General features: G+C 39.5%; 2 protein-coding genes across 2 annotated transcripts; both read right to left on the bottom strand.

The window, feature by feature from the left end:
- Window positions 1-4,380: 4,380 nt before the first annotated feature.
- Osi20 (DUF1676 domain-containing protein Osi20) lies at window positions 4,381-5,643 on the bottom strand. The gene is made up of 2 exons (XM_003705462.3): window positions 5,011-5,643; window positions 4,381-4,947 (listed from the first exon to the last, which is right to left on the bottom strand). The coding sequence occupies exons 1-2, from the start codon at window positions 5,561-5,563 to the stop codon at window positions 4,703-4,705; spliced, it is 798 nt and encodes a 265-aa protein (XP_003705510.1). The 5' UTR covers window positions 5,564-5,643; the 3' UTR covers window positions 4,381-4,702.
- A 3,690-nt stretch (window positions 5,644-9,333) lies between these two features.
- Osi19 (DUF1676 domain-containing protein Osi19) lies at window positions 9,334-10,375 on the bottom strand. Its single transcript, XM_003705461.3, has 2 exons — window positions 10,077-10,375; window positions 9,334-9,965 (listed from the first exon to the last, which is right to left on the bottom strand). The coding sequence occupies exons 1-2, from the start codon at window positions 10,275-10,277 to the stop codon at window positions 9,420-9,422; spliced, it is 747 nt and encodes a 248-aa protein (XP_003705509.1). The 5' UTR covers window positions 10,278-10,375; the 3' UTR covers window positions 9,334-9,419.
- Between the last annotated feature and the right edge of the window lie 375 nt (window positions 10,376-10,750).

The following is a 10,750-nucleotide window of genomic DNA, read 5'->3' as shown; positions in this document are numbered from 1 at the left end:
CTGGAAAACTGGAGTTCCTTTGTGGGGATCAACGCTACGCAATGATGGAGATCAGGTTAGGGGAAAGAGACAGGGTGTGTAACCGGTCGCCTGTTGCGCAACCGGAAGGAAATCTGTAACACAAGGATTCTGCTTCCTCTTTGCCGTCTGGTCGCGGACAAAAAGTTCCAACGTTTATCATCGACTGTATATAATTTTAATGACTTGTATTAATTTTATTATACTCGTTATGAGTCAGTTTCATTTTGTTTCAGTTTTAATATTGTTTTGGTGTTTATTTAGTGCTTCGTTGGTTTGTGTTTTTTAGTTGATGAAGCTGAGGTTGTGGATTAAAAGGGGAGAGTGAAGGCTTGAGAGTGTGGTGGAAGGATGTGGGTAGGTGAAGCGTTGTGTATTTGATGCGTTGTGTACTCGACGCGTAGCAAATTTGGGAAATTGTGTATTCGACGCGTTACAAAATTGGGATATTGTGAATTCCACGCGTTGTGTACTCGACGCGTTACAAATTTGAGATATTGTGAATTCGACGCGTTGTGTACTCGGTGCGTTGTGTATTCGACGCGTTGTGTACTCGGCGCGTTGAGTATTCGACGCGTTGTGTACTCGGCGCGTTGAGCATTGGACGCGTTGTGTACTCGACGCGTTGTGTATTCGACGCGTTGTGTATTCGACGCGCTGTGTATTCGACGCGTTGTGTACTCGACGCGTTGTGTACTCGACGCGTTACATATTTGGGGTATTGTGAATTCGACGCGTTGTGTATTCGACGCGCTGTGTATTCGACGCGTTGTGTATTCGACGCGTTGTGTACTCGGCGCGTTGAGTATTGGACGCGTTGTGTACTCGACGCGTTACATATTTGGGGTATTGTGAATTCGACGCGTTGTGTATTCGACGCGCTGTGTATTCGACGCGTTGTGTACTCGACGCGTTGTGTACTCGACGCGCTGTGTACTCGACGCGTTACAAATTTGAGATATTGCGTATTCGACGCGTTGTGTACTCGACGCGTTGTGTACTCAGCGCGTTGTATATTCGACGCGTTGTGTATTCAACGATACACAAACCTCAAAAGAATAAAACTAATCCCACAACAAATCCGCGTTCGTACGAAGTCAAAGAACGCCAGCATCGCGTGAGAAAGTAATTATTCTTTAAACCAGATCACAATGCTCGAACGAACAGATAAGAGCGTGTTTTGAGACACGATGTATACTTTGTTTCGAAGGCATCGTTATTATGGGAAATTAGTTGAGAGAGATACGGTAGCGACGGTTGTTCAGCGACGCTTTGTTAGCAAGTTGCGCTACACGGATCGTAAATCTGTTAAACGGGAAAGCACGGAGGACCGTGAGAATGTATCGTCCCCCGAAAAAAAGGAGAACCTTTATCCACGATTAAGACGATGATTCGGGGTACAAACGAGAAGTATACCCGGAGGAGGAGGTTTTCTGGAAAAAAGGGTTGCACCCGGCTCTGTTCTGCCCGATCGAACCGGTCTTTCTTTCGGAATTCATTAAAGCACGCGAGAAAACCAGGCGATAGTCGGTTGCTTATAAATAACCTGGAAACGGGAAGAGGCTGCCGTTTCATTGAACAAATTGCAACAGGAATCCGTGGATGCGACTTGATGTATTTATTAACAGCCTGCTCGTTCGAATTCCTCTTCTCTCTAATATATTAGGTACCGATTTATATACCGTTTTTTGTACTCTCGAATTTAATCACCCGTTCGCGCCATTACTCTTGGTTCAAACATTTAATGCAATTTATCAAAGATGCTTGATAAGACTTTTATTAACTGAAGATACGGATTTTAGTTAGAAGAGGGAAGATTAATTGTATCATCGTTGGGTAATGTCAAAATTGATGTTATCATGCTGGTCATCGACTGGAGGGAACTGTAAGTGTATTTGTTACGTATGTGTACATATGTGTATTTGACCAATATTTATATGTGTATGCATATGTGATTTGACTAATATTTATATGTGTATGCATATGTGATTTGACTAATATTTATATGTGTATACATATGTGTATTTGACTAATATTTACATATGTGTACATATGTGTATTTAACCAGTATTTCTATATGTATACATATGTGTGTATTTGACTAATATTTCTATATGCATACATATGTGAATTTGACCAATGTTTCTATACGTATACATATGTGTGTATTTGACGAATATTTCTATATGCATACATATGTGAATTTGACCAATATTTATATGTGTATACATATGTTATTTGACCAATATTTCTATACATATACATATGTGAATTTGACAAATATTTATATGTATATACACATGTTATTTGACCAATATTTCTATACATATACATATGTGAATTTGACAAATATTTCCATATGTATACATATGTGTATTTGACCAATACTTCTACATACATGTATATAAAATGATCATGTCAATTAAATATCTTCAGCAAGAATCCACAGATGTTTTTATTTATTATAACGTGTCCACTTTCTTCTCCAATCACAAAGTTAAATAATTTGCCTGAAATAACTAATTTTGTAAAAATTTCTATGCGTAAAGTGCCTCCAGTAAAATTTCAGCGTCACCTTTCGGCTACTGCAAATCCTGCGGTCAAGTGAAAAGGACCGAGACCCTAAGCGGATTATGATTTTCTTGCGAACCGTTTACGCCATTTCCGTGGGTTAAACCCTTTCTTCTTGAGGAGAGAAATTGGCCCTGCTTTCGAGCCATAAACTTTTACTGCGTTTTCTGGTCAGTGCGGTTTTTTCCTTCCATGCGCCGAAAGAAAGGGTTGTTGTACGGGTGAAAGGGACGTTCGTGCCACGCCTCGTTAAAGACACACGACGAAAGGGTAGCTTAGAAAGGGTCAAAGTGAATAGGAGATTAACCCGGGTTTAATGGAGACCATATTCTTCAAGAAACCTATATTTCTGGGAATATTGCCACGGAGTAAACCACTCTGGTTTAGAGACACTCTCAGGCTAGAGACACTCTCTATCGACACCTTTTATCTCTTTAAATTTATTGAACGAGCGGGAAATTTAAATCAAGCCATCTACTTTCATCTCTAATAATTTGTAATATATTTGTAATCAATTTTCTGTATATAATATTGTCTTTCGAGGTATTTTTATCAATTTTAAAAAGTTGAAAAAGGAAAGAATAAAAATGATTGCTCTACAAAATATATTTGAAGAATATGTATTAGGGAAATGATTATTAAATAACTTCTAAGAAAATGAAAGACTATATATCACAAGAAATTATAGATGAATGTTACAGAGATATGACAAAATATTTATTAGAAATAAATTACTGGTGAATATGCGGGTTTAAACTATTCTTTTGGACCGCCATACTGTGCACCCTCGATTCTTTTGCTTTGGTTATTTAAATTGTGTCTTCTGTCTCTCTCTAGGTTTCCTTGTCTAGTGTCTGTTATCATATCCACTCTTTGATATTGATTAGACTGTCTTTTTCTTCGAAGTTTATAATTTAGTATTTGATGAAATAGAGTACCGACAGATACCTCAGGAGCAAGCGCCATCTTCAGCTTGTGTACGCAAGCGTCAAGGTTACTGAAGGTTACCATGGAACAGGTAGTGCAACACTTGTACTATGAATTTTTCGTTTACTACCTTATCGACCTGTTACTGCAATTTTTCTCTACTATTTTTCACAAATATCTGTATATATGTGCATACATGTTCTTCACTTTCATTTAAAAATTCAGAAATACTCATGAAAGATTTATAAATTAAATATTCAAATAATCATTGTGTTTAGAAAATTTAATTTTTATAGTATTAATAAATTTGCAATCTTTAATTTATGCACTCACAAGGTTAAGGTCTTTTTTCCCTAGTGTCTGAAATAGTAATAAATTGTAAAAGTAAATTGAGTGTGGACAGGTGTAAAGCAACCAGACACGCGTCGTTGTAGGAGGTACGGCATACTTTCTGGCGCTTACACTTTCAACGTGATCGAAATATTTTAATTGAAATTCACGGAGAAAGTACTCGACAGAAAATTTCAGTTCTTTAATTTGTAAATCTTACGGTCAGTGACATACTGATTTTTTAATATCATATTTTTAATACGTTATAACGTTTGACGACTTCCATACGTAATTAGAATTGCTTCCACTTACCTAAAGTAGAACTTGCACTACATATACATATCAAATTCAATTTTGATAACAAAATTTGAAATTTAGAAAATGACAAAAATTAAATAAAAAGTATTTAAAATAAGTTAGGAAGGATATTTAATAAAAATCAACTGCAATTTGCAAATTAGTATCTTATTAATTAAATGAAAAGGTAAATAAAATTACAAGAACGATGAAAGGCAATTAAATGAGCACGAGGGGTTGTTATACAAATGTTTATTAACAAATGCGAGGGAGGGAATAAATAATCGTGTCGCAATAAATAATCATCGCCGAAACGTAATGGCGTTTCGCATCCTCGAGAATCCGAGCCTAAAATGGCTGCCATTATCATTGTCGCAGAAGTCCCATCCTTCCTCCCCAATTAAAACATCTACACCCCGAAGAAAGGACGGAACAGAATCGAGTCTTCGATCGAACGTGAAGATTATTTGGCGTCTCTTTGGTTTCTCGATCGAAAGAACGATCGATCTCGTCAAGAACTCGTTAAGAATTAATTATCAGATGTCAGAGGCTACCGGACCTAGTAGTTCGACGAACTTGCAGGGACCGACGACGAGGACGAAGAGGATCCCGAGGAGCTGTAGGAGCTGGATCCGCTGTTAGGCGAGTAGTAAGAGTAGGCTAGATTCTGGGCTTCCACACCGTTGGTCGGCGTCCAGACGCGGGAGTACGGTCCATTTCCGTCCCACGTGTTGGCCGGGTCGTAGCTCGACGTGGTCGAGGGCAGTGGAGCTCCGTATGGTGCCGCCGGTTCCATCGACATTCCTACAAAAAAGTACTCTCACTTTCCATCCACAAACCCCTAAACCCTTATTTTATTTAACGTACCCATTGGCATCATCATACCGCCCTTCTTGAAGAACTGCACAGCGATAAATCCAACGACGATGAGTATCGCGAGCTTCGACAGCACCAGAGCCTTCAGCGCCTTCAATCCAATAATGGCCATGAAGATTGGCATCAAGGCTTTCAGTTTCAGTTTCAAGAGCAGCAGGAAAGGCAACAACAGCTTCTTTTTCAGGATTCCTCGAGCCTGGCTAGTGGCCAACTCGTTGCCTTTGAACTCTACATCCAGGTCGGCTAGACTGCGGCTGGGTCTGTACTTCAGACCGGCGTCCACGAAGGGTAGGTCGATTCCGTAGTCGAAGCTCTTGAGGTACTTGACGGTCCTGGCGACGATGGCCTCGTCCACGGTATCCAGGGACCTGGCTTCGGTGCTGGTGCCCAGCTTGTCGTCCAAGTATCCGAGGACCTCGTGCTTCAGACAGGACGTCCAGGAGTCCGCCGCGATGCACTCGTTCAGGGACTTGGAGAGGAAGTCCTGGCTCGCCAGGCAGCTTCCTGCCATCAACACTACTGCGGCCGCTACGAGCATCCTCATGTTATCCTTGGTAGTGAAGTTAACGAAACTCGCGGAGCGTGAAAAAATCGATCACCCGTGTGCGAGCGAGCGATCGACGATCGAACTGCGACTGACGGAGGAGTGGCCCGCCCCTTTTATTTAATTTGCCCCCCGCGAATCTATGTTATTCGGTCGCGCATGCCGGGAATCGACGATCGAAGGAAAATTATTCAAATTTCACTGGCACATAGACGGGACTATCCCTCTCCGCGGACGTGGGGGGATACGTGCGTGCACGCGTCAGGACGCGTGTACGAGCGTGTACGGAACGAGTGTCGGCTCGCGTACCACGTACACGATGGCATGCGACGCCAGGGACGCACGGGAAACGGAACTTGCCCCGCGTGCTCTTACTTGGCCTTCTAACGCCCTGCTTATCGCATAGGCCTGCTATACGTTTGGAGAACGGATAACCGTTCTAGTTGTGGACAACGGTGCCAATTTTTGGCTACTTCGATTGCTGTGATGTCTGTCTGGTGATATTAGGCTGATGTCTTAGGGTTATTGTGTTGCATAATATCTTTATATCTAGGTGTTTTATAATTATTTATGGATGTATGTACATCTGTGTTTATATCAGTTATGTGTACTTTCGTATTAAAGATATAGTGTACATCATATGCAGTCATATGTAGTCATATGTCTGTATCATATGTGGTCAATCATATGTAGTCAATCATATGTAGTTAATCATATGTAGTCATATGTCTGTATCATATGTAGTTAATCATATGTGGTCAATCATATGTAGTCAATCATATGTAGTTAATCATATGTAGTCATATGTCTGTATCATATGTAGTTAATCATATGTAGTCAATCATATGTAGTTAATCATATGTAGTCATATGTCTGTATCATATGTGGTCAATCATATGTAGCCATATGTTTGCATCATATGTGGTCAATCATATGTAGTCATATGTCTGTATCATATGTGGTCAATCATATGTAGTCATATGTCTGCATCATATGTGGTCAATCATATGTAGCCATATGTCTGTATCACACGTAGTCAATCATATGTGGTCAATCATATGTAGCCGTATGTCTGTATCATATGTAGTCAATCACATGTAGTCAATCATATGTAGTCAATCATATGTAGTCAATCATATGTAGTCAATCATATGTAGTCAATCACATGTAGTCAATCATATGTAGTCATATGTGTGTATCATATGTAATCTACATATTTAGTCTATATTTATTTATTTATTGTAGTCCATACATTTACAACACAACATCATAAAAGTCCCCACATTTAGAACACAAGAATTATATATAAATTACATCTCATTATAAAGTACATCTCATATGTAGTACACAATTTATATGAATTGAAAATAATTGGTACTATACAAGGTTTTAATTTTATGTCCAAGAACCTGACTAGCCCTAACCAATTTTGTCTTTTCTATATTATCATCGATCTCTGTTCCATTTATCTGTAGTCACATACTACTCGTGACATCACGTGCAGTCAAAAGAATACTTCGTGAAATTATATTTGTAGAATAGTGATGTTTTTCACATGACCATTTGGAAAGCACTTTTACTTCATGCAGGACGAGATAACTCGTCGAGTAACCTCAGACATTACACTCACGTACTGGATGTTAATATGTCAGTCGTTTTTTGGTTTCACCATGTTGATTTGATGGTATCTGCTCATTCATTATTTTGTCTGCTTGTACTCAGAACGTGAACATGTGTAAATTTTTAGGTAAATATATTTTGTTTCAAACTGTATAGTTGTAATTTTTGTATAATAATTTGTTCTATACATTTCAATATCAAGTACAGTATTTAGCTTGTTTTTTAATTTCCATATCATAAAAGTGTCTTGATGTCAATATCGAAACAGTCCACTTGTTACTATATTCTTGAAGTACCATGAAGTACTAAAATACAAATGACCACCATAACCAACGACTTAATCTCACAAACCTCGTATTTACTCTACTTAATCACAACTCGTAAATTTTCAATTACAATCTCACATCGCAGAAGCCCCCAAGGTGCAATCAATAAATTCCCCGCACTTTAAATCCTTAGCGCAGATTAACAAGATCTAAGTTTCAACTCAAACAGAATTTATAATTCCGAATAAAAAACGAAACTGCAGAAAGGTTTTATTGGACTATCCATAAAACAACGCAGTATTTCCAGGTCGCGTCTGATTATTATCAGGTATAATCTCCTTGTAGAACCGGATTTTAAACCTAGACAGAATTCACGATTTCTTTCTTGTAATTAAAGTATGGCAAGGACAGATCGCGTCAATTATACAGGAAGATGCGTGACGCTAAGTGTTACCATTTATTCCCTTGAGACGCGAAGCTGCTTTAATCGTCGGTTTATAGGACGCGCGATAAATGTCCTTGCTTATGATCATGCATAATGGAGCAGCAATTTGTACAACATTATCGTAATTGTTCTAATCGAGTCCTGGTATTAATCGCCTTGTTCTGAGCAGTTTATCGCTCTCTTTTAGCGATGATTCCAATGCTTATTGACACTAATTTTCGCTTGGGAAAATGGCGATGTGTAACGCAAAGAAGATTCATTATAACTGAAGATTCATTATGACATTTCACGGATTTTTACTAATATCTCATGAAGACCCTAAATGATACACATAGCTAATACTACAGGGTTTTATTTATTGACAAAATTAAAATATTGAAAATATTCTGATGTTGAGGACTCTGAAATCTTGATCCAAGTCATCCATGCTTTAACTTGTAGTCATTGTGCTTACATCAGCTTGTAGTCATACTATGTCTATACTTTTTGTCATAGTCATAGTTTCAAATCAATGTCTATATTTTGTGTTGTAGACATACTTTCAAATCAATGTCTATATTCTGTGTCAAAGTCATAGTTTTAAATCAATGTCTATATTCTGTGTCATAGTCATAGTTTCAAATCAATGTCCATATTTTGTGTCATAGTCATAGTTTAAAATCAATGTCTATATTCTGTGTCATAGTCATAGTTTCAAATCAATGTCTATATTCTGTGTCATAGACATAGTTTCAAATCAATGTCTATATTCTGTGTCATAGTCATAGTTTAAAATCAATGTCTATATTCTGTGTCATAGTCATAGTTTCAAATCAATGTCCATATTTTGTGTCATAGTCATAGTTTTAAATCAATGTCTATATTCTGTGTCATAGTCATAGTTTTAAATCAATGTCTATATTCTGTGTCATAGACATAGTTTCAAATCAATGTCCATATTTTGTGTCATAGTCATAGTTTAAAATCAATGTCCATATTTTGTGTGATAGTCATAGTTTAAAATCAATGTCCATATTTTTTGTCATAGTCATAGTTTAAAATCAATGTCCATATTTTGTATCATAGTCATAGTTTTAAATCAATGTCTATATTCTGTGTCATAGACATAGTTTCAAATCAATGTCCATATTTTGTGTCATAGTCATAGTTTAAAATCAATGTCCATATTTTGTGTGATAGTCATAGTTTAAAATCAATGTCCATATTTTTTGTCATAGTCATAGTTTAAAATCAATGTCCATATTTTGTATCATAGTCATAGTTTTAAATCAATGTCTATATTCTGTGTCATAGTCATAGTTTCAAATCAATGTCTATATTTTATGTCATAGTCATAGTTTCAAATCAATGTCTATATTTAATCACAAACATACTACGAGTACCTCTTGTACGACACTATAAAGTACCCCATTTAGGTCATCACAGTAAATGACAAAAAATAAGGTTGCAGCAATAATTTATTAAATAAAGCGTACAGAGGAGAGGAAGACAGGTATTTTACAAAAGTCGCGAAGAAGAAGAATCCTTACGCCTGCGCGTGCGCAGCATACGCAAGATCCTGAGCGGAGTACTGCACAGCGGGTTGTTCCTGGAAGGACCTGTATTGAGCCTGATACTCCCATGGTCCATGGGACGCGAGAGCGGCACCGTGTCCGTCAGCGGCGATCTTCTTGCACAGTTGGAAGATGGCCATACCGACGGAGACGATGAAGCTGAAGAACGACAGTTGCAGAGCGTTCCAGGCTTTCAGACCGAGGACACCGATGGCCAGAGGGATCAGGGTCATAGCCTTCAGCAGGACGAACACCAGGATGGGGATGACGACCTTCTTCAACTTCGACTTGCGAGCCTCTTCGACGGCACGACCCTGGCCGAACTTCACGTCGAAGGTGAGCTGATCGTCGTCGATGTTCCTGGCGCTCACCTTCACGGAGGAGTCCATGGGCAGCTTGAAGGTCACGTCGTGAGAGGACAGGTAGGTCTGCACGTTGTCGAGCAGGGAAGCCTCGCTGCGACCGGTTACCTCTTCTACGGGGTTCGAGTTGCGGGTCACTTCCACGGTTTCGGAGACCTGCGAACGGGAAGTTCACCTTGGGTCAAACTTTTCCAAAATTATCAAGTTATCTCTAAAATTTTCAAGGGAATAAAATAAATGTAAAGCGTGCGATATCACGTCACTTGCCTTGAAGCTGTCTTTGCGGAAGATCTGATCGAGGAGGTTCAGGACCTTGAACTTCATGCAGGAGACCTCGTCGTTCTTCTGTGCGCACTCGATCTTCGTCTGGTCCACCATCTGGTCCATGCTGCTACCCTTCCACAGGTCGTTCTTGGCCGGCTGGGCAGCCGCCAGGGCGAATACGGCGCACAACACGTACAGCTTCATGGTTCTGGGAAAAAGACTCGTGGTACACCCTGAAGGAAAAGGCTGCGGTCCCGTGGACAAGAACGAATGACAATGGTGCGACGACTGATGCCAATGGGTTGGGCATCACGCTATTTATACGGAGCCCCCATCGTACTTGGTCGATGGACGTAGCGGCAACCACAACCGCCCCCACTTCCATCCGGCCACGAATTTTCTTTTCGTTCAGTATGGTGTTCGATTATCGAGGCCTCGACACGAGCGTGACGCGACTACGGACGCGGGTTCAGCAAAGTCGAAAGAAAGCTTTTCTGCGACGCATGACTATGTCGGCCGATCCTGGGTCGCGTGCTTCGGCCATTGATATTAATTATTGATATTAAGTCGATTTGCAGTAGGAAATGAAGATCTTTGCACGGATCTTCATTTTCATGGATTTTAAACTCGGGGAGCAATTGCTGAATTGCAATTTTGGAGAATTGGGAGATATGGAA

The sequence above is a fragment of the Megachile rotundata genome, chromosome 13, assembly GCF_050947335.1.
Source record: "Megachile rotundata isolate GNS110a chromosome 13, iyMegRotu1, whole genome shotgun sequence".
In the NCBI taxonomy this organism is placed as follows: Eukaryota; Metazoa; Arthropoda; class Insecta; order Hymenoptera; family Megachilidae; genus Megachile; species Megachile rotundata.
This window is presented reverse-complemented; position numbering and strand designations above follow the sequence as displayed.